Below are 25,077 nucleotides of genomic sequence, written 5' to 3'. Positions count from 1 at the left end.
CTTAAATTACGAGCAAATGGGCCACGTCAGTGGTCACCATAAAAATTGGTGCTGTAAGAAATATTAACAATTTTCCTACATCACCAATGCGCCACCACCCTTGGGAACTAAAATGTTATGTCCCTTGTACTTGTAGTTACACTGGCTCACTTACCCTTCAAACCGGAACACAAGAATACTAAGTATTACTGCTTGGCGACAGAACGCTTGCGCACTAATATGTCTTACGCATGTGATTGGAGTTACTTGAAATTCGCCAATGTAATGTAATTTTCTTTTGTTAGGCAAACTTTAAAAAAAAATCAGCCTATCTTTTTCTTTTATGTTTCATTTGACCCACGTCATCGTTATTGGTTTATTTATCACATCGAAGACGTGAATGCTTCATGTCATGTAATTGTTTCTGTTAGTAGGTTATTTGATAAGAAACATGAATTGAACCAGGATACGGCAATACAAAATGTTACTGTTTGGTGGTAGAATACTTTATGTATTGTAATTGGCATGCAGAAAAACTCCGCCTCCTTTGGTATTTCAACAATTTAACGGTGTACGTGACGCTTATCCGCAAATTCGATTTAACCCCATAATTATTAAAGATGGTGTCTGTTCTCAAGACAATTTTAATATTTTATATTGAAAGGAAAAAATTACATTATTATTATGTACAAGTATATGATGAAATATTATATACATATATGTACAATGTACATATTCAATATATCAATTTATTTATAAGAACAAGTATATAACTTGTAAAATGTTCAATTGTATAATTCAAAATAAATCGTTAAGTAACATTATTAACAGATTTTTTCATCATTGCGAATTAAACAATCACCTGCAGGCCGTTTCAAATACAAATATTATACTAAAAAAAATATATGTTGTTGAAAAAAAAAATCTCGCTGCTCTCCTTTCTCTTTCTGTAAGTCTCTGTTCTTTCCGAACTGGCGATCGACTTAAGAGTATCAAATAAACGTAAGTACATAATTACCTTAATTTTAAAATATTATTTATTCTTTGAATGAAAATTTTAATTTAAGCGAAGAAGCGTTATAGACAATAGCGTGATAAACGTCACCGTGCATATGTACTGGTGAGCTATTTTAGTATTTATAGTACTACTTTATCACCTCTGATTAAATCCTAACCTAAACCACATACAATATGTTACTCCATAGACGTTTCCACTTGTGCGAGAAATAGTATTTAAAAATATGAAGTTATTTTCGTACATTTTATTCGTAATTTTTATTGTTGGAAGTGAGACGAAGAAATTCACAAGATGCAGACTGGCCACCGAATTAATTAAAACGAAATTTATCGAAAAGACCTTTTTGGGTAATTGTAAGTATTTGATTATGTTTTTTATATGTTTAATTTTTTTATTTTTATGTGTTTAACTACATAAAATTAATGTTAGTAATATAACATAGTGTGTCTAAATTAACCCATAATCCTTATAAAAAACCCATAACGAATCAATAGGCATACTGGGCATAGACGTACATTTTATGTAAGTAAATATTGTTTTTCTTCTTTTTTTGTTGATCTTTTAGTATCGCTTATTATTTCTTTCTTGCGATATATACCTATATACGAAAATGACACCTTTGAGCAAATGTTTGAGGAAAACAAGCGATTAAATTGCTTCAATTTTGTAAACTTTATTGTCGCGCAATAAGAGCTATTTTAGATGTACAGTGTAAAAAACAATTTGTATTTATATATGTGTAAAACTTGAATATGGAACTAAGTGTTCCATTGATATTTTACTGGTAAGAACCAATGCTCGGTTATGTTATTACGTTATTTATAAACAGCGACTAATCATGTATCAAATAATAATCCATTACAATTATACTTCGTGGACATATAGAATTAAATGACAATTGTATTTTTAAACTATTGTATTTGTTTAACTGATGTATACGTTGTTTTTCGAATTTAAAAATTAATTTTTTTTTGGTCGTGTCGTGTAAGTCGTGTATATTTCCTCAGATATTTTTCTCTTACACGTGTAATACCACTCCGACTACTTAGTTTTTTTCTCCAAGCTGTCAATCATGAGTTAAGCTAAATCAATGCGTTAGATTTATACATCATATTAAAATCATTGCCTTTAGTGTCGTGTTCCTCTTTAAAAAGATTATCATCTGGCTTAGTGACGTGATTTACGTAAATAATGTTAAATATATTTTACAATGTATTTGGCTGTGGTGACCACTAACTATCAAGTGTTCTATTTGCTAGCTATAACAAATGAAGATAGTAAAAAACCTTTTTTTTAAAACTTTTTTTTTTTAATTAATTTATATTTCTTATAACGCGGTTCTTTGAGAAAATGTACAGCTATCTAAAAATAACGTTCACTCATAAAGTATTATCTATACAATTAACGAAGTAAGTGGACTTAGGTATCGAACACACTCAAAAATGTTAAGGAGCAAATACTTCATACTCGAAGAAAGGCGCACGAACTGAGTCCGTATTGGCAGCTAATTACGTCGTTCGCAGCCGAAGGACTTAAAAAAAACCGAAAGTACTTTAAAAGTGAATTTATTTTAATTCACAAATTTATTTTAGAAATATTAATACTAATTTAATTAGACTACTTCATGTGTTGAGGTTGTAACACAGAATGCCCCCAGAACCAATTATTATAAAATAGTATTAATACTTTTCTTAATTAGAATTAAGACACAGAAATTATTATATAATTTTAGAGGTTTCTAATGTGATGTCGTAAAAAAACATTTTTTTGCGCTTCTATTGCAAACGCTGGCTGAAACGAGATAGATCAAAATGATGTACTACAGTATTGTATAACTGAAAAAGGTCTATCAAAATTGCACCCGTGCCGAAGCCGGGCGGGTCGCTATTCCAAAATAAAATATAGATCAACGTTTATAAAAAAGTTATATGTTAAATGAAAGTAAAGGTTAAACCTCATTTGTTTACTTTTATTTTTTTTACACGAGCGAAGTCGGGTTTTCATCAAGTTTATAATATTATCATCCATGCATAAATGTTCATCGGCTAAAACACGAATAAAACATATATGTATATTTTATTATAAATACTCAACTGACTAGCTTATCCTTCCTGTTAAAATTCTATCAACATCTATTATAAATTGTTTTATGTTAAGACTATACTTTTTGCCTTTATAAAATTATATTAAAAAAGATATACATTCTTGTATACACTAGTTTACTGTGTTTAAATCTATAATCTATATAAAACAAAGTCATGGAGTTTAGCGGTAGATTGATTCAGGCGTGCAAGAAGCCCTACGCTGAACACGAAGCCATAAAAATTAAACTCAAGCATTATTTTTGTTATGTGTCCACAAATATCGGCTATATTTTTTTCACTACTTTTGCTCTCTCAGATGCTAGCAACAATATTTCTTCCATATAACAAACGATATATTCAGGGAGAGTGATGCTCAGTACTGCGTTGTACGCGAGGTTGCACCACAGCAGAGGCCTCAAAATCTACCCATGAGGACTCCGCAGCATACCCCTTTCTCTTAATCTTGATTTGATCTCTGCAGCTTCATAAACTATCAAACTAATAAATAAACGAGACAGTTACCTGCTTAATATAATGATTTAGAAATGTAATGTATTATTAAATTAACTGTTTATAGTTTTGGCAACACAGGCAATACCATAGAACATATTGCATTTGTGATTGTGACTTAATTCAGCAATAAGAGAATTTAAATAATACGCTCTAAGAGAGACGCGGAAAGTCTATTATAGAATATCGAGTAAATTTGATACTTTTATTTATAATATAATACGTGGTGAATGCGTGGTATCTTATCGGTGGTAAAACCAAGAATATAGATTTTTTTTTTAAAGAATACCAGCAACGACACTTTTTAAGGAATTACTAATATATCTATTTACCCCTCCAATTAAGCTTAAAACTGTCCTAGGAGGAGACGATTATAACTCAAGGGGTCAGGATCGAATCTGCGACTTTTAACATCACTCTTTGTAATATATTCTATAGTAAAGTTGTTTTCGTATACAGCGTAATCTTAGAAGTGAGTATATTGCGTCATGGCTGATTAAATTAAAGATTACTGATAAAAAAATATCGATCTGTAAAAAGATAACTTACTGAAGTTATTCGAAAGACACTTACATAAAATGTGTTTTCCGTCTAAATATAATATAATTTACAAAAATAAATTTTCTATACCAATACTAAACGCTGTTGCTTTGTAGTGCTGTAAAGTGCTTTTTATGATATCACCTTTTGAAACTAAAAAATATGTCGGGAAAATCGAAAAGTATTTGAGCAATTTTGTTGTGCGACACTATGAGAGTGTCCGTCGTGTCGAGTTACAACCACAATATGTTTTCGTTTCATAATTATTTTTATTAAGCTGACCAAATATTCTTCCTTAAAAAAAAGTATAATATATACTTCAATTCAAAATCAAAATATACTTTATTCAAATAGGCTTTTACAAGCACTTTTGAATCGTCATTTAACAAACTATATTAAGTAAAGCTACCACCGGTTCGGAATGTAGATTCGACCGAGACGAACCGACAAGAAACTCAGTAGTTATTCTTTTTCAACATCTAAAAATACAATCATGTTAGTTAAATAAAATTACATATGTATTTTATATATCCAGCCTGGAAGTCATAATAAACATAATCATAATAACATATGAAAGTCAACAAGCAAAAATTGCCTTATAACTTCATATTGATTGACGCATAAAGCTCCTAATACTGGGCGTTTCTGATCTGATTTAACTTCTCTTAAATCAAAGTATCATTCTATCAATTATGTTGACGAACTTAGAGTTTTACTTAGCTGTCTCAATTAAACAGCTTGAGACGGTAAATTCATTACGAAAATTAAAGTCGTTGATGAGTTCGTTGACACTACTTTTTACTGGTTTACAAAATAATAATATAATTAAATATAAAAAATATTCTATCTTTTATGTAATTTTGACATTATAAATTGGTATCAATAATAATGGGGAGAATATGTCTCATTTTTCAACAATTAACTGTTGGATGTACTATTCTTTAGAACAATCTCGAAACTCATCGCAGAATACGATCGTATGTACCAGAAAATGATAGGTTACAATTATTACACTAGTTTGAACACTTACAGTGCATGTTGTTTTGTAAGCAAAAAGTTTTTTTTTATATACGCGTGCGGTCTACTCGGCCAAATCGATAATCATAAGAAACTGAGATGTTATGTCCCTTGTGACAGTAGTTACTCTAGCTCAGTCACCGACTGTCAGTCAGTGATCGACTGTTGTGATATGATGACTGTGTGGTACCTACCAAGACATATGAGGCATAAAAAAGGCGTGCTCGCCAAACCCTACCACTAAGTAAACGTAAGTCGTGTACATAACCAACATCGAACAAGATACGAGATATTACAAAAAAACAAAACAGAGGAATCAAAGTGTAGTTAAACTAGCGACCCACCCCGGCTTCGCACGCGTGCAATTTAATAAAAAAGAAAATAATGCAATATAAATATAATTTATATACGTTATAGCACTCAGAAAAATGTAGCCCTCTACCAATTAATGTTTATATTACTGCCTATATATAAATAAACAAATTTTGCCTCATTATAATATTAGTATAGAAATAGACTATTAAGATATAGTATATTATTAATTAGATAAAAACCCGGCTTCGCTCAGGTAAAATAAATAGATCTGAATAAATACAGTTTATCATTTACTTTTCATATAACATATAACTTTTTCATAAACGTGATTATCGAAGAACAATAACATCATCCGTAAACATCAAACATGGCCGCCCGTTGAACTGTCATGTCATTAAATTTTATGGATTTAATATCGAAATATGTCGCTTATACTAATTTTGTGGATACATGTTGTCGACTAAAAAATATTAATTTTTTAGTGATCTATAATTGTAGATAGGTTTCGATCGGATCTATCGTAGACCCGCACGAAATTATTAATATAGATTATCAAAAATTAATTACTAGTCCAGTGAATAAAGACAAAATAAAGACCGAACTTTGGAAAAATTAGGGGAAAGCTGGAGTTTTGGATGAACCTTCTGCCCTAGAATTGGATTATATGTATGATTGAAATCAAATTTTCTCGAAAACGGTTTTCCGAGAAAAAGTGATATTATTTTTTTTACCGGAAATTTTAAAAGCTAAAGCTAAAGCTTAAGCTTTAATTATGACCGCTCATGAGATAATCGTGAAAAACAGTTTGTCGCGACTTTTGACCCTGGACAACTTTCTGAGCGGCACATGAATCAATGGGGAAAACAAAAACCCAAAGTTTTTGTTTAGAACCACAAAAGGAAGGTTCATCCAAAAATCCAGCTTTTTTCCGAATTTTTCCGAAGTGAAATGTCTTTATTCACTGGACTATACTGTTTAAAAGAGATTTATTCTTCATTTTTCTTTTAAACTTAGTTACACTTAGTTATTTTTCAAAATCTTAACTTACTTAACTAGAATTTTGCTGCTAGCTAAAGCAAATTATTTTTATCATATTCTATAGTTCTAATTGCAATCATTTTTATTTTCAAACATAATTGTTTGTGTTTTATTTAATACTACTTTACTACCGATAATACCGAGACTCCGCTCGCATTTTAGCGGTTGGTTGTCAGCTATTATTCACAGAACATCTTTATAAATTATAATCTGTGTGTTATTCTGATGTAGTTCTGATGATTCAGTAGTTTTTGCTTGAAAGAGTAACAAACATACATACAAACGTTCGCCTATATAATACTAGTTGTCCCCGCGGCTTCGCTCGCGGTTTAGGGGTTGCTTGTCATGTGTTGGGCAAAAAAGTAGCCCATGTCCTTCCTTGGAGTTCATGTTTACTTCATACCAAATTTCGTCAAATTCGGTTCATTGGTTTGGCTGTGAAAGAGCGACAGACAGACAGACAGACAGGCAGAGTTACTTTCACATATATAATATTAGTAAGTATAGATTAGTAAATAAATAAATCATGTGACTAGTGTCCACCTGTGGTCCACCGGTGGCCGAAGTTTGACCTTTATTATTTATAAATATTAAAACATTTTATACGAATTTGTAATTTCAATTATTTTTATTCTAATTTTATATCCATTATTTTAATCGTCTTTAAAAAAGGGATTAGTTTATCAATACGGTCGAACTGTTTGTTACCTTAGCACCGTGATTTATTATTATAGTTTGAGAACGTATACTTTCTGTTTGTCCCAGTTAAACTTGAAGTCGGTTATTTTTTTTTTTCAAACTTCTTATTTAAAGCCTGTCAATATATTGATATATAATTGTATGATTACAAATGAAAATAGAAAGTCGGACCATCAATTGACAAACACATAGAATAAAATTATGTAACTTAAAAGAATTGTAAATAGGGAAGATGATGTCACTTGACTGATTGCAGCCACTGTGGCAAATCTTAAGGTAGACCAGACAAATACGTAAGACATATTTTTATGATATAGATGGTAACTGAGCAAGAATCACCTCATCGCCTGATGCAAAGTGACTACCACCGCCCATGGACATATGCAACACCGGGGGGCTGGCAGGTGGTGCCGGCTTTTAAGAAATGTGTAAGCTGTTTTCTTTAAGATTCCCAAGTTGTATTGGTTCACAAAAACCGCCCAAAGCTTGTTCCATAGTGGTTGTGTGAGACAGAAGATGCATTAAAAATCGCACTGTTGAGAATTTTCGTACATCCAGGTGAAACTTTGAATTTTGACGCGATGTTCAAAATTTAAATTCAGCATATTGTACAAGTGTTCGCGAAAACAGGTGCACTCTTTATTTGCTCACTCTCATAATCCTATAGGACGGTAAATCCGGTCTCACCGGGAACAGTTCAGGCGCAGGAACGACGGCTTTACCAGCTTTCCGAGAAACGGGAATGTATACACTTTCAACTTCCAACCTCCGGGCTATTACTGAGATTTTTTCGATAGAAACATCCAATAACTTTTTATCCGCCCGACTTGGATTTTGAACCTAGGACCTTGAGATTACTAAAGCAACGAGACAGACTTAAAGAGTATATTAAGGCAATCGAAAAAAAAAAACAAAAAAAGAAAACGGAAAAATACAGCAGCTTGTATAAAAAACTTCTTATATTCATGAATTATAATTGTACTCGGAAATAAAGCCAAAATAAGTATAGAATGGTTAATATTTATACTTTAATTAAATTTAATTTAATTAAATTAACATTACAAATTAAAGTAATAATATACATAAGTAAATAGATGTGAACGTGTTCATGCGTGCGTTCATGCGTATGCTTATGTGTGTGTAACGTGGATTTGTATGTGTGAGTGTATATTGTTGTTATATTTACAGAATGAGAATTGAAGTTGCATTATACATTGAAATGAACAAAAAACTGAGCACATCGTCAAAACAACCTCTGGGAAAACCGAGCTGTGTACAGTCGTGATAAAAATTGTTATTTTAATTATTACGTTCCGGTAATTAGTGAGCGGATTTTGTAATTTTCTTTGTGCTAGTTACTGGAAATTGAGTTAATGATCGCAGGGAAACTTGCTAAGGAAAATTTTCGACATTATACATTTTCATTACAAAATATGCTATCATATTAAATGTTTGGTTTAAAATTCTAAATTAAAAACAATTTATATTTCTGCCAAACCAAAGTCCTTGTCAATAAAAAAATATTTACGTATTTTGTTTTTTTTTTTCAAGAACTTGTAATAAAAACTTATTATTAATGAAATGGTGATTGTGAATGACAAGCTTATTTATATGAATTTAAATATTTATTATTATAAAAACAACAAAACGTATTTTTTACTAAGCTAGTGTATTTCTTGTATTGTTTTTTCTCAGTTCAAACCTTCTAATGCAAAACAAAACATTTAAGACATTATCGAAAGGAAAACCATTCATCGAACAGTCACAATACGTTCTTAAAGTTGCGTTTCATAGATAACTGTCAATGTATTTTAAACAACGCAATAGTCCCTCTAGTATAACTAAATCAGCTGACATTGACATTTCAACTGGATCCGTTCGATTTCATTATTTTGTATTCACCATGCGGTACGCGTGTTTCGTAATCGTGACTTGTATTATATTTAGTTTAGTTTGTTGTAAGATATTCGAGACGAGATGCAAGTTGGTGCGCGAACTGGTCAAAGTGGGTATACCACAACACTTGTTTCTAGGACAATGTGAGTAATCATTATTATATAGTATCATTCATTATTTTGTCGGATAATATTTGAAGCTATTTTAATTGTCGTATAATAAAATTTTTACAGCTAATAAAATTAATTCCAACTGACGGTAATAAATTCAGTTATTTTGGTGTGCCACAGATATAAATTTGAATTGCGTGAGACACTTAAACCTTTTAATAATTTATAATTGTAATGCATTGAGTGTTTTTTATCAAAGCAGATTTAAAATGATGTACTATTTTTTAAAACAACTTTTATTTTTGTTTGAAGAACGTAATAAGTATTCATATAATATATTTATTTATAAAATCATGTAAGACTGAATTAATTTAGTATTATAAAATATAATAGCGTCGATTATATAGTTTCCTCACTCTGTGTAGTGTTTATTTGAACACTTATCATCTCTTTCTTTCATAATTGATTTGACATTAGAAAGAAGAGGACACATCAATGTTTAACGGTTTCTCTTTAAACGACATTTATAATTAAAGCCATTTATGCACAGTGAAAGGTTAAGGAGCATTCAGATTAAGTAACATAACTGGGTATAGAACATCGTTCAATGTTCATATGTTATTTATGTGAATATTTTGTGTTTCTTATTTTTTTTTAATTTAATTTACATACTATATTGACCACCACAAAGTTAATGGGACAAAAGGCGGACTTAATGCCAGAAGGCATTCTCTGCCAGTCAACCTTTAGGTCAAATAGAAAACCATGAAGGCGGTTATTAATAATTAATTAAAAATATATAACAATATATGTACACATTTATATATAAAAGTATAAAAAGAAACATATACTTACATACCCATATCGTATATACAAAATAAATATTGATCTATACTATGTATATTGAAAACATATAATATATAACATAGTAATAATAATAGTGCATAATAGAAGAGAATAGAATAATGCTTATCTTATTGTAATTATACTTTTTTCTACTTTATATATTAGTATGAATCCAAAAACGCTCCATTTTCTCACGCTTAAAAGGATGATGTCGTCCTAAATGATTTTGGCCACGGCGCCCGATCTCAAGAGAGACTAGAAAGCTACACGGGACATATTATCGTGCACAAGTATGTGCTCGAACCCAGAAGCACTGTCCGATCCCTCACTCTAATGAGCAGATGGAACGGACACAGGAGCAACGGTTTTTGTGGTTGCTTTCCGAGCCTGTTACGTAGATTTAGATTTTTAAGAACCCACGATCTCTAGATCTGTGCTCCTGTTCAGTCACTAGACAAACGAGGCAGCCAAGGATTAAAAATATGATATGTTTTTGAAAGTTCATGACATCCGATTTGGGTCACGATGACCGTTATTACTCGGCAGCGGATATTGTTTATTGAATCGTGATTGGAAGACAAACAAATAATGTTATATTGAGTGATAACCACATCTAATAAAAAAATCCTTAGAGTTCTGTGTAGTTATACAGTCATTCATAATGCCAGTAATTCTGGTGAACATTTATTTCATCCCAAAACCTAGCAAGGTTAGATCTTAAGGCAAAGTGTTATCTCCCTGCCCCGTGGATCATAGCGTGGTGTTTTAGTATAAAACGAAGACGGTAACCGATGTCTGACCTGGTGTATGCTTTGATCTTTAAAATTACACAACGAATTTTAATGCGGTTTTTTTCAATAGATTTATTGATTCTAGAGGAAGGCTTATATATATAATACATGCACAATATAGTAGAGAAATACTGATAATTTTAGAGGTTTCTAAAATGATGTCGTAAATAAACACATTTTTTGCGCTTACTTTGCAAACTCTACAAGATAGATCAAAATAATGTACTACAGTATTGCATACCTTAAAAATTTTCAAACAATATCGTGGTGGTATATGTCTATCTCTTAGGGATAACCCACATTAAACCATTTCTTATCCTTTACTTTTTACGAGAAATAATCTTATTTTCGAAGCGATTTTAAGCAATACAGCATTAATCCTTATCTAATTAAGCACGTTAAAACATTATGGATTTAATATAGATCAATATGGCCCTTTACAGCATGTAATTTAAATGAATATTTTCGAACATATTACAGCTTTGAAATGCATGTAGTATATTTAGTATCAGCATTGCACCCGTGCTAATCCGGGTTAGGTCGCTGGTAAATTAAAAGCTTTATCATCTATGGGCTATATAAATGGGCTATCTATGTTTTTTTTTTAAAACAGCTTGGTCTAGGTCCTGAGTGTTCGTGTTCTAATAATTACCAAAAACAAACACACAATGATAATAATTATATTATGTACGATGACTAGTTACAGCATATACGTATCTTATATACATGAGAATTCCGTTACTACGTAATTGTTAATTTAACAATAATACTTGATTAATTAATTAATATTAATTATCTGTTGTAATTGAATGACGGGATAATAATTAGTCGAATATCAACAAATATACTTTCGTTCGTCGAAGATGAGCTTAATAATTTCCAGTTCGCTACAATGTCTTTGTATCGATTTTTTAGACATATATATAGTATATTAAAATATAATTAGCTAACTGCTTACAATATCTTAATTAGTGTTTACTAGTTTCTTCTTTATCGTATGAATCATTACAAACAACTTACTTTGTATTTATTTGGTTGTAGGGCGTTGCACAGAACCGTTTGGGTAAGTATCACCCACCGATCATAAAAACGGTTTCAGTTTCGAGAGTTAGTGTGTCAGTGTTCCAAGAGGCACAATAGACGTAATATCTTAATCCCACGGTCGGTGGGACATGTAGATTCATTTTATTATGGTGCCAACGGCTATGAGCAGTGGTGAACACTTACCATCAGGAGCCCTATTTGTCCAGCCTACCTATGTCATTAAAACTAGCTCTTGAAGTTAACTCGATAACGTTACTTGATGACTTACTAATATTACGTATTATAGACAGTATAGTTTTCCGAAATTGTTTTTTTTTTAATAATTATTATTATTTAATATGGTTGATGTCGTAGTTATCTATAAGTACAGCAATTTTACTTGGTGATAGGGCTTTGTGCAAGCCCGTCTGAGTAGGTAACACCCACTCATCAGATATTCTAACGCCAAACAGTAGTACTCAGTATTGTTGTGATACGGTTTGAAGGGTGAGTGAGCCAGTGTAACTACAGGTACAAGGGACATAACATCTTAGTTCCCGAGGTTTGTGGCGTATTGGTGATGTAAGGAAAGGTTAATATTTCTTATAGCGCCATTGTGTATGGGCGGTGGTGACCACTTACCATCAGGTGACCTACTTGTCCGCCTACCGATATCATAAAAAAAAGTATTACTCTTAGAATTAATTTCAAGTATATTTTTAACTTCTAATTATTACTGTTTATTATGTTGGTTATTCTAAATAAATAGATATTAGATTTATTTATTTGCATGTTGAACAACAAAATATATACAATGACTATGTAATGATAGATCTAAAGCATAATACAAATGTGTTCCTTCAACTAGAACCACAGCTCGTATAATAATGATAAACTTGACTAATTATTATAAAACATAAATATAAACACGGCACAAGCTAACCATAGTGAAAGTAAACGAAGAAAACTTATAAGAGAACGAACATAAACACACACAATTTATAACATTAAAACAAAAATCAACAATTACTTTGATAAGTAATTTTTTAAATTATATTATCGAATAGAATTTCTAGTCGAAGTGTTTTTTAGTTTTGTCATAAAGAAATATGAATTGCCACGATTGTGATTGGTCTAAATAAGACATGGGAGGAACAATTAATGTGCATGTTAAAACTATTTATTTTACGGTAATCACATATTTTATCAAACGTATCGATGAAGTGTATATTGTGTTTTTCAAAGTAACTGAGAAGATCCAGAGTGTATGCTATTTTGTCTGGTGTATAAAAGTCTGATGACATTTCTCTCAGCTTGAAATTTAATTAACACACAAAACCAATATTTTAGCAAGTATGTAAATGTCTTTGTTTTCTAATCACTGTACTGTTATACTGCAATATAAAATGAACCTTGGATAAGAGTTACTACTGAGTTTTTTCAGTCAATTTTTCTCGGTATAATCTACATTCCAACCCGATGGTAGCTTTGCTTAATTTCTAAGTTCTAAGTTCTATAAAATGACAATTCAAAAGTTCATGTAAAGGTCTACTTGAATTGTATTTTGATTTTGATATTTTTTTATGTAGTTAGTAAATATTTATTTACACATATATTTGCATCTCATGGACCAATAGTAATCAAGTACTGTCTCAATGTGTATATTTATACGTCAAGTTCTATGCCCAAAGAAGTCAGGCAGAGATCGCTTTATCTACAAAAAGACTGCCTGTACATCTTATCTTGTTTATTTGATTAATTTTTTTTTTAAATAGGGATGTAATGTTATTTGTACGTTATTTCAAACTAGCGTTCTTTGCTAAAATCGATTTACTGATTGTTATATTAAATAAGGTTCATAAAGTCGTAAGAATTTCATCGTAATGAAACTATCGTTCGATAAAAGTTAAAACGTTTTCTATATTACTTTTCGTTTTTCCCTTAAGGCTCTCCTAACTAAGCTTAAAAATTTGAATAGAGAAAGGTAAAATACGAGCTCGGCGTTGGAGTTCCACAGTTAACAGAAATTGCATGAATTCTTTAAAAAACTCTCATAGTTTTAGCCTTGCCGTGTTTTATAATAATTGATTTTTTAATAAAGAAATGTTTTCGTAACATAACATAACATAATCAGACTGTAAATTTCCCACTGATGGGCTAAAGCCTCCTCTCCCATTGAGGAGAAGGTATGGAGCATATTCCACCACGCTGCTCCAATGCGGGTTGTTGGAATACACATGTGGCAGAATTTCGTTGAAATTAGACACATGCAGGTTTCCTCACGATGTTTTCCTTCACCGCCGAGCACGAGATGAATTATAAACAAATTAAGCACATGAAAATTCAGTGGTGCCTGCCTGGGTTTGAACCCGAAATCATCGGTTAAGATGCACGCGTTCTAACCACTGGGCCATCTCGGCTCGGGTTTTCGTAAAGATGTTTGTTAATAACTTAGAAATATATGCTAATGACATTATTTTATTACTATGTTCTGCTCGGCTTTGCGTGTAAGGTTAAGTTAAGACGTGAAATCGTAACAAACAAATAAATAAACTCACTAACCCATTTGTATTATTAGTAAGAATTATATTAGTGATTAAAAAAAGGTAAATCATTTTTGATATATTCATTTCTTTCCCTGGACTATTATTACAATAAAAATATATTAAAAAATTACATATTGCAAAGGAAAATAATTGAATTGACTAATCTTTGTATATCTTTCCATTAAACAACTAAAACGTTTATGTAAAGCTATACAGCAATACTAAGAAAACACGGACAAAGGTCAAAAAATTTGAATTCCACGAATTCACATTCGTTTGTAGTCTTTAACGTGAAATATGTTTTGTCACATTGCTTCATAGTAGGTATAACACATATGTACTTACATTTTCTTTTTTTAGAGTTGGTAAAGGTATTAGGCATAAAAAAACCTATGACTTTCCTTGGAATTCAAGCTTGCTTCATAAGAAATTTAATCAAATTTGTATCAGAGATTTGGCCGTGAAAGTGCAACAGACAGATGGATAGACAGAGTTACTTTTGCATTTATAACGCATTATTATCTTTAACGAAAGTGAAATTCCAATTGTGATTCCAATCTTCCTTGTGGTTTTTGAATGTGTTTGGATTACAGCCCTATCATATTCTTCGAATAATAATTTGTATAAATTACACCATATGTGTATGTATATCCGTATTACAATAAGTTGGTTTTTCCAACAGATGACTTATCCTCACAGTGATTTTGATAGCTGGCAAGGGTAACCTATAAAAAAAGGTGATTGAAATTACGTAGTATTTTTTTGGTACGATACAATAGTAGTTTTTAGTTTGGTACCCTTTGAAACATGAAACCAATTATAAAAAAATCCCAAAGGCAGAACTTTCGACAATTTAACTTTCGTTACTATTGAAAAAGGAAAATGGTTTTTAAGTGAGGCAAAAATATTCGATTTATATGAAGAAGAAAGCCAGTGTCAAAGTAGGTATTTAAAATTTAAAGTCGAAGACGCACCATAATGTTCGCTACATCAGCTATCAAAATGTATATCTGTGACTATTCCCTGCCTATCTTAATTAAAATATAATTTTACGTTTATATTTTTTATATTTAAATATCGGTTTGGCTCGTGATTTCGTCTAGTTAGTTAGGATCCATATAACGTTGACTTTGTGTAATAACCGTGTTCTTTTAGAGCGTCAGAGATTATAAGTTCAATCGACTATAGAGTCAAATAAAAACAGGTTTATCTTTTAAATGCGTTTTTAATATAAATATTTTGTTTCATTAATTTGAATAATAATAATCGAATGTATGAGATACCGGTCCCATTTCCTTTAACACCTCTTACGAGAGGCTGAAGGATGTCGCTCCTACCCATCTTTATATATTTAATAGTTTTGAAAACACTTGGAATTTTCTACAAGGGGTAATTCAGAAGCTACAAATGACTTGCTATTAAGGCATCAGAAGCAAGCGAATAAAGAATTAAACGTATTTAGACTTTGATTATATATATGTGTTTATATACGATAATGCCAGTAAATATGCAAACTAGTAAATTAGGGTAGCTGTCTCGCACACAAATATAGTAAAGTTAGACTGTTTATTTTATTTTTTTGTAAACAAAGTAAGTTTAAGTGGAAGTTTTAATACTTCGTATAATATTGTGAGCAATAAGCGAATGACAATTAGTGAAAACTAATTGCAAGCTGGAACACAAAAATACTATGTATTGCTATTTGGTGGTAGAGTGGCATTAATGATTATGATAAAGAATACTACGAAACTTATTATAAGACAATTCTTAAATATTAGTTTTTTTACAGGGGTTTGCCTCATAGAAAAAGTAAGCAACCGTGACACAAAAGCCTTCGTAGTGACTCCCAGTGGAAAGAAATTTTATGGACTGTATCAGGTATTTATTACGTGAGTTTTTTATAGTAGAAATTAAAAAAATCTTTTGATTAATAATTCTTGAGATTATTTTTTAAATATATTAATATTTTGTTAATCTAATATACAATTTCATAGAGATTTTGTGTCCTTATAAATAATTTGTCTGGTGCTCAGTAATAAAGCAGACTTTGTTTGGAAATTTTCATGTGTTGTATTAAATTACGACAAATATTGTGAAGTGGAGGAAGCTACAAATCTTCCCTTAAAAGGAGAGGACGCCTGTGTCCAGCAATGCAGTATTAAACGGGCTATAAAAATGAGATTTTAATTATATAGATTAATATCAAACCGATTATGTACTTTATAATCGGCTTGGGCTGTAATAAAACATGATTTATTTTCACACTTCTGAACATGAGTGTAAAAGAATCATGTTAATACTTTAATTCAAATGAAAAAATAAATCTATTTTCCAGGTCTATTGTCTAGACAATTAGAGTATTGTAATATATATGATATGCAAATGTTTCCATTTTTCAATACGTAATTTTATTTCATTTAGAAATAAAAGTATGTACTGGCCGAAACCCAAAGGTGGCAAACGGCCTAAATCATCCTAAAAGCCTACCTACAGAACAGATAAATACACACTTATTTCACGATATATAAAACAATATTTTTAAAAATTATACATAATTTGCATATTTCCAGATACCGAGCAGATGGTGCAGAGAGGGTAAAAAAGGAGGCGACTGTAACATAGCATGTGAATGTAAGTTATATGATTAATCTTTGCCTTGTTAATGCACATTGTGTCTTAAGAAATAGTTTTGTTCATCAAAATAATTCCGAGCCTTAGTAAGATAAGTTGATCGTATTTTAACGATTATGTCTTAATGCAGACCGATAGATATATTGTTAGAGTGGTACTTAACTCGCTTTACGTGAGGGTTTAAATGTTACATACGTTCAACTGTTTTGATTTGAACACATAGGGTAGCCCGACATACGTTGTCCTGTCTTAACAATGGCTTACTAAGTTCGAATTGATATAGTTTGTGAAATGTTCACTAAGGAATAATAAGTAAATTATTTTATCAATATAATTCCGACGGATGACGATGATTTTGATAAGTTTTAAACGATATTGCATTGCTCATACTGTCAATGGGGCCAACTGCCAAGCAACTGATAGTTATGTTCGTAACACGTTTATGATGTTACCTTAGAAAAGTCTAAAAAACTTGGTTCAGCCGTTCACGCGTGATGGCCTAACCGAGGCAATAGGCATTCATTTTTTTTATATAAATAGAATGGGGTATATTAAAGTAGCCTTTAACACTTTGTACAGTCTGATAGAGGAATCAAAAATCTGACAAAGGAACCAATTTTATACTAACACAATAATATCCATGAATCTTTAATAACGTTATCAAAAATGAGAATGTAATAAAATTCGATCTAAATATTAAACAATCTTAATAAATAGTTTTCAATGAGTGATGTTATAGGTATAGCCATAATTCAGTACAGTGATTATTATAATTAAGCAACTTGGAATTTAGAGTTTAGTTTTTAACTTGAGTATTTTTAAGGGAATATAAATCTCAAATTTTCTTTTGTTTACTGTATCAGTGGTAACTTTACTGGCTTCTGAATGACTAACTATAAAAACATATAGAATATTATGATATCATTTAATCTTTGAATAAAGAAAATATATATTATAATATTGATTTAGAAAAATAACTGTTATATAAGTAACAGTTTATAAATATTCGTACTCGTGAGATGAGGTTTCTTCTTCTTTTAAAGACAAGGTTTGGAGCTTATTCCACCGCTGCCTCAATGGATGGCAGAAATTGATCGAAATTAATCAAATGCAGGTTTTCTCACGATGTTTTCCTTAACCGTCGAGCAGGAGATGAATTATAAATAAAAAATAACTACATGAAATTTCAGTAGTACTTCTTTGGGTTTGAGTTTGCAATCATCGGTTAAGATGCACGCGTTCTAACCACTAGGCCAACTCTTATATAAATATGGTGAAATTTAAAAATTAGTTGGATTTCTAGATGACACACGTGATATAAAATTGACGCATAGAATAACCAACTGGTTTAATTATCCTGTATTTTTATGCTATTCGTTATAACGCAAGCTAGGTAAAAAATTTAGGTTTAAAATATATTTCGGTGCTTTAATCAAAATGACTTTAAATTTTCGAGGCTTAAAAATCTAGTCGTGTGAATTTGTTTCATATGTTTTTTGGAATATCGTTCAGATGTAGAATGAGATTTTTATAAAATTAGGTTTTTTGCACGTTAATGTTTATTTATAAAAATTTTATCTATTAAAGTACTGACAATTATTATTATGAAAACGTGAAAATTTATATAGAATGTTAAATATGAACTCAAACTATCAGCTGGTCCAATAGGATATCGTAAATAGAATATGTGAATCTTGACCGGATGTCGTATGCCCAAATGTATTCTTTTTTCGTTTCCGTATGTTTGTACAAAAGCTATGGATTTCTTTGGTTATAAAGTAAAACGCTGACAGAATCGTCAATAAAAGAAATTATAGCTCATGTATCATATTATTACATATATTATATATGTGTGTCTGCGTTTTTGAATTAAAATCTTATTTATTATTAAAAAAGGTCTTAAGAAATAAAAGGGCTTTAAATTTAATTATCATGAATCAAGTGCTCTTTGTTAGATATGTTTTTTTTTATATATTTTATAAAGAAGGTAATACTAATTTAAGCAAAAATAATTGTATTCTTGAATTTACGATAGGCGTTAAAACTTAAATATTCAGACTTCAAACCGCCTGTAAGTGAAAGATAAATTTTATATGCCATACCATTGCTCATCGTTTGTGGAGACAGCGAACATAAAAGTATTATATTTTACGATCATTTTTATGTTTCCAACGCAGACTTTGTATCGGTCAATATTAAGTATCAACGGATTGAGAAAATATACTCTGAATCCTGTAAAACTATTATTTTACGCCACAAGAAAATACTGCAGATAAAGATGATTACGAAACGTACTCGTCTGAAGCTAACGTTGTATTTTACGAGTGACATAAAATGCTCTGTATTTCGTTCAAGCCGCTGAAGCGCTCAATCTTTACCCTTAGTATTATTTTAAAAGTGATTTTATTTAAACTATCTTACAATGTTGCTTGAATTTCAATTTATTGGACATTGGTCTAGCAATTTTGTATTTGAAAGAATTGTTTTATATTGCTTTCGTTTTATTTTTTGTAGATTTTACTATAAATCTTCGACAAAAACTTGTCAAATAAGTCGAAATTTTAAATTTATTAATTTATTCTGAACAATATTTATATGGATATTATTTTTTATTATTTTAGTAATTGTATACCTTTAATAATAGGGCCGCCTGAAGCACCTCATATAACATATGTTATGTTAATATTTATTTATATAATTTATATATTAATTGGAGTGCCATCAAAAATACAATAATATTTTAATATTTTGTTGAGCACTCTCGATGTTTATTTTTATATTACTCTATATTTGTAGCTTTTAACGATCCTTGTTGATAACGTTCATACATATTGAAACTCTCTATGTAATTTTACTTTATAATTAATGCTTATTTAAATTGTGTAATTTGGAATTTTACATAAATAATATAGAACTAAGAACTTATAACTTTCTTTCATGATCAAGTATATATTTCTAATTCAATAATTTAAATCTTTTTTTAGCGCTACTCGACGACGACATTAGAGACGATACAGCCTGCGCTGTCAATATATTTCACGAGGAAGGCTTTAAGTATTGGACGCAATGGACCAACAGATGCAAGAATGATAATCATATAACTACTGAAATTTACAAGTTTGTATTTTAATTTTAAATGTAATTAGGTATATATTTAATTAAGCTTAGGATGTGATAGATTCGCTTGCTCTTTATATGAACAAACGCAACGCCAAACTCTCAATTAAACAGTGATATGCGACATCAACTATAAATCTGTATAATATCTAAACATACACGCATCAAAATAGCGTTTCAATGTAGAACAGTTTTAGATATTTTTTATCAATATTTAGTTACATGACAAAATGATTTGTTTATTCAAATAAATTGGAGTGAAATAAATCGTTAGGAAATTAGTGGTTATTACTAATTTTAAAGTACGTATTCCAGTCAGAACTGTATATTGTTCAAACTTTATGTTTTGTATGTCAGAACAAGACAAAGATAGTTTGAAAACTTGTATGAACAGTAATTTAACGAGGAAATGCTAGCACACTTTGTACTGTTCCACGCATCATCATTTATATAGTATTTATTTTATATATGTACGAGTTGAACCCGTAGCATCACCCGCGCGCACAACCCGTCATCTACAAAATCTCCTTAAACGTAAAAAAGTCTTGGTTTTGTTCTTGCTTCGTACGAAAGTTTATTAACTTTGGTTCAATGAGTGGAAGTCGTGAGAGCCTAATAGACAGAGTTTACGTTTGCATTTTCTATTACTATAGATCTATATCCCCGTTGAAAATAGTGCTTATAAAAAAAATCTCATTTCGTGTATTGCTAAGTTTCGTCTCTAAAGCTGATGAGATGGGTAGTTGTAACAAACGTGAGAGATTTTTATTCGACACATGCAGGTTTCGTCAAGATCAATATACCGAGCATGACACAAATTATAAACAGAAGAGACTTGTTCGGGTTTGAACCCACAATCTTTGGCTAAAATTCACATATTCTAACCACTAGGTCAACTTGACTGATCTTGCCTGTAAAACTACATTATTTACAGTCAGTATGTGTTCCTTCACAGATGTCCAGATCTTATGTCACGAAGGAGTAACCCAGAGAGCCCACTTCAGAGTGAGAATTTGAGGGTTAAAAGAAAACTTTCCAGAGTTGGCATGGAGCGTTCAAGAGCATCCAGCTATTACGGGCTCCAATAGTTACCGACATATTTGTTGTTTTTTTTACCTATTTACATAAACTGTTTTTGGTGATTGAAATTTTTGAAGTTTTCTTATTTTCACCCTCTCCAGATGTACGATTAATGTTATACTTTTTTCAATACATACATATTTTATTGACATTGATATGCTTAAATAAATTAACTCTAAAATTTAGAAGTAAAATATTATTGTGAGTTACGAACAATGAAAACCGACCTAAAATATTTTAATTGAATTAATTTCCATGCCATTGAACAAAAGCTTTATTTACAAGCAAAGGTCATATTCAATTTTGTTGGATAATCCAGTTAATTAATGAATTCAAGGTTTTATTTGGAATATATTTTTGATATTAATAGTTGAAATTAATCTAAGGGTTCTTGGTTCTAGGGTTTTGTGCAAGTCCGTTATGGTGGATACCACCACATATTCTACTGCCAAACAGCTATAATTAATATTGTTTTGTTCCAATTTGAAGGTTGTTTAAGCAAGTGTTACTCCAGGCACAAGGATATAATATCTTAGTTCCCAACGCTGGCGACGTAATAACGATGTAAGGAATTGTTACTATTTCTTGCAGTGCCAATACCTGTGGTATAGCTCACTTACCATTTGCCAGTCTGCCTACCTATTTTAAATAAGTCTTCAACCTTGCTTTACTGGCGTTCTGAGCAATAGTTTACATTTTTTATATCGTCATTTTTCAATACTAGTTTTGAGATACTCGTACTATTCCTTGTCCTTGCTGCGGATACTATTCTATGGCTGAATTTGCTTTGAAATTGAAACATGGTACAAGATACAAACGCTTCAATACTACTGCTACTATAATAGGAGCATATTAAGTTGGCCGGTCTGAAGTTATATTCTCAGATAAGTTTTTATAAGACACTAGAAAATGAAGCTAAAGAAGCCTGCCCACTACACCGTTTCATATCATGACCGTGCTCGGAATGTGTCACAAAAAAATTATCTTTGTATTGATAAGTACGATTATGCCCACAACTGTCGACAATTGTCGATGATAATATTTTTTTACAACTGAAAAACCGGGAACCATAATGATATGATATGTTACGTTTACGTTCATAGTACGGTCCTAGTATGAGACGGTATGGTGTTTTACTTCTTCAACTTCTTTATCGATTATTTAGGCAAGTGTAATAGGAAACTTAGTTTATAAATTTTGAATCTGATGTCTCTCTCTCTGACCACTCCAGCTTTGCACACTCGTGCCTAATTTTTAACAAGCCAACTGAGATATTGCGATAAAAATGTATGATATTCATAACTAATTCCCGTAATGCGAAATAGATTTTAGCACAGCAAAAAAAAAAAAATTAAAAACGTATATAAAACTATTTTCATCACGGAATCCAAGTAAATATCATTCCATCTAGAATATGTCTGTTATAAACCAAAGTAAAAGCAAACGTTGAAAAGACTTGAGGCCAAAAGCATCCGTCTTATTCCACAAAGGAATATCACGAACCAAGGAAGTTTGTTTATTGTTTCCGACCCCGGGTTAACGCCTTCTTTAAACGAACTTGAATATTTTGCATACGAGACTCGGTCTGAATTATTTGTATTTTGTTTTTGGCTGACATTATGAGAGAGACAATCCTTTTAATACTTCCTTTGTTCCCGAGATGTTTCTTGACGCGACTACGGTTAAGACGTGATACGATAGTACTTTTAATTTATTAATATTTTTTTATGTTTATTTTTGGGTTACTGACACAAAAACTTTTCAGCGTTTTTTTTTTACTGGATTTTTTTCAGTTTCCTCTGTAATATCTCTAGTATAGTTTTTTTATTTCTTATCTTAGGTCGCTTTTAAAATATTCTATTTACTATCCACTTTTTTAATATAAGATTATAATTATCCATTTAAAAATTTTAAATTTTAAAATATCTTTATATACATCTTGATTTAAACATTCTTTTAAAGCATTAGGTACATTCAATATTTGATTTTTCGTTTTACTTCCAATACTGATCCTTCCTTTTTTAATTTAATCATTACAATAGACGTCCCTGACTTCGTATCACGTACGATTTCAATCTATATAGTATATGCGACCCAGAGCGACGATTGGTGTTCCTTGTTTTCGATGCTGAAACGATTTTAATGATACGTTCCATGTACCATGCGCTAGTGCATTATTGCCTACCACAAAGTGCGAGCGAAAGCATTCGATTGACAAATCGAGAAGAAGCTTGTTAATGTTGTCGATGGTGGCCGTGACGATCGGTCCACTGCGATTTTTCTTATCCAATTGATTTTTCTTTTTCTTGTACTGCTAAGTAGACTAGTATAGGGTCTTTTGTGAATCGACAAATGGACTCATTGCCGCAGACTTAGCGACCAATTGTCGTCATTTGATATTTTTATACCCGCTATAATATTGTATATTGCCGCTGTTGTTTACATATTTACATATGTATTTGATCGACTTGACGGAGTTTGCAACATTAATATTAGCCTCAAAAAGATAGAGCCTTAGAACGATACACAATATAAGGCAATATTGATGCACAGTACAATAGAACAATTGTCAGCATTGTAACGACGTAATTTGGAAAAAATTTTTGTTGGGCAAAAAATTGATAGATACTTGTTTCTGTACCAGAAAATTATCGATCTGGTGGTGGAATCAACTGTGGCTATTTCGCTTTTTCGGAACAACACAATCTAGGAGATTCAAGGGTGGTTTTCAACGATTTACAATACGGATAAACGAATTATATTTCCTCAACCTCGATGACGAACTCCGTGGTCGAGTGATGTGTACACCGGTTTTCATGGGTACGCCACTCCGAGGTCCCGGGTTCGATTCCCGGCCGAGTCGATGTAGAAAAAGTTCATTAGTTTTCTATATTGTCTCGGGTCTGGGTGTTTGTGGTACCGTCGTTACTTCTGATTTTCCATAACACAAGTGCTTTAGCTACTTACATTGGGATCAGAGTAATGTATGTGATGTTGTCCAATATTTATTTATTTATCAACTGTTTCACTGGAGCACTGCGTCATCGCAATTGTTCTTGTTTATTGTGTCGTATTCGCTGTTGTTATGTTTGATGTGCAGGAACTCGTTGCATTCCTTATCTATCCACTTGCCGTTCATTTTCAGACACTCTCAAAGCCGATTCGAACATACTATATGACTGTTATCATTATTTATCGCTGGTTGATCATCAGTGTGGTCAGCGCGAGAGGTAGCTCGTCTTACATAAATGATTTACTTCAACGACTTTTTTGTTTTTCCTGGAGGGTGAAATCTGGAAGTTCAATGACCTACTTTAACTCATCTTCTCCTCGACTTTGTTATTACAGTCAATCAATTTTGGAAATTTGAAAAGGTCAAACTAAGTTCTCGAGTCACGCTAAAATTTTTGGTTATAAGTGTAAACCTATAAAGTCAATATAGGGATGGAATCGTATATCAATGTAAATAATAACAAATTAAAATTCACTTTAGCTAATTTCTTATAATTTTTTACGAAAAAATAACAAAAGCTCTGAAATGTATTAAATTTTCCATAACCGTACGGAACAGATGATAGTTTTCTAACAATGAAAGCTTACAAAACAAATCAAAACAAAGATTACGAAAACTGTACCGTTGTATTTTATTTTATTTAAATATAGAATATAAGAAACACGTTCGTAGACACAATTATATAGGAATGCAGTCAGTATGGTTGCAGATGGCGCTGTTATCCGCTCGAGCGCTTCAACTTAACTCCGAGTTTATTTCAAGAGTTTTCAAATGTTCCATGCGAAGTCTTGCATATTCATGGAATGTTAGAATTTATTCCAATT

General features: G+C 31.2%; 1 protein-coding gene across 2 annotated transcripts; it reads left to right on the top strand.

Moving 5' to 3' along the window:
- The first annotated feature begins 1,101 nt into the window (after nucleotides 1–1,101).
- On the top strand, nucleotides 1,102–21,308 carry LOC113401867 (lysozyme-like). 2 transcript variants are annotated; one of them, XM_026641942.2, is made up of 5 exons: nucleotides 1,102–1,350; nucleotides 16,202–16,290; nucleotides 16,983–17,043; nucleotides 20,028–20,160; nucleotides 21,116–21,308. In XM_026641942.2, the coding sequence occupies exons 1-5, from the start codon at nucleotides 1,221–1,223 to the stop codon at nucleotides 21,246–21,248; spliced, it is 546 nt and encodes a 181-aa protein (XP_026497727.2). In that variant the 5' UTR covers nucleotides 1,102–1,220; the 3' UTR covers nucleotides 21,249–21,308. The 2 variants fall into 2 exon arrangements, with proteins under 2 accessions (XP_026497727.2, XP_026497725.1); XM_026641940.2 differs by lacking the exon at nucleotides 1,102–1,350 and adding an exon at nucleotides 9,088–9,239.
- The last annotated feature ends 3,769 nt before the right edge of the window (nucleotides 21,309–25,077 follow it).

Source organism: Vanessa tameamea, chromosome 23, assembly GCF_037043105.1.
Source record: "Vanessa tameamea isolate UH-Manoa-2023 chromosome 23, ilVanTame1 primary haplotype, whole genome shotgun sequence".
Classification (NCBI taxonomy): domain Eukaryota; kingdom Metazoa; phylum Arthropoda; class Insecta; order Lepidoptera; family Nymphalidae; genus Vanessa; species Vanessa tameamea.
This window is presented reverse-complemented; position numbering and strand designations above follow the sequence as displayed.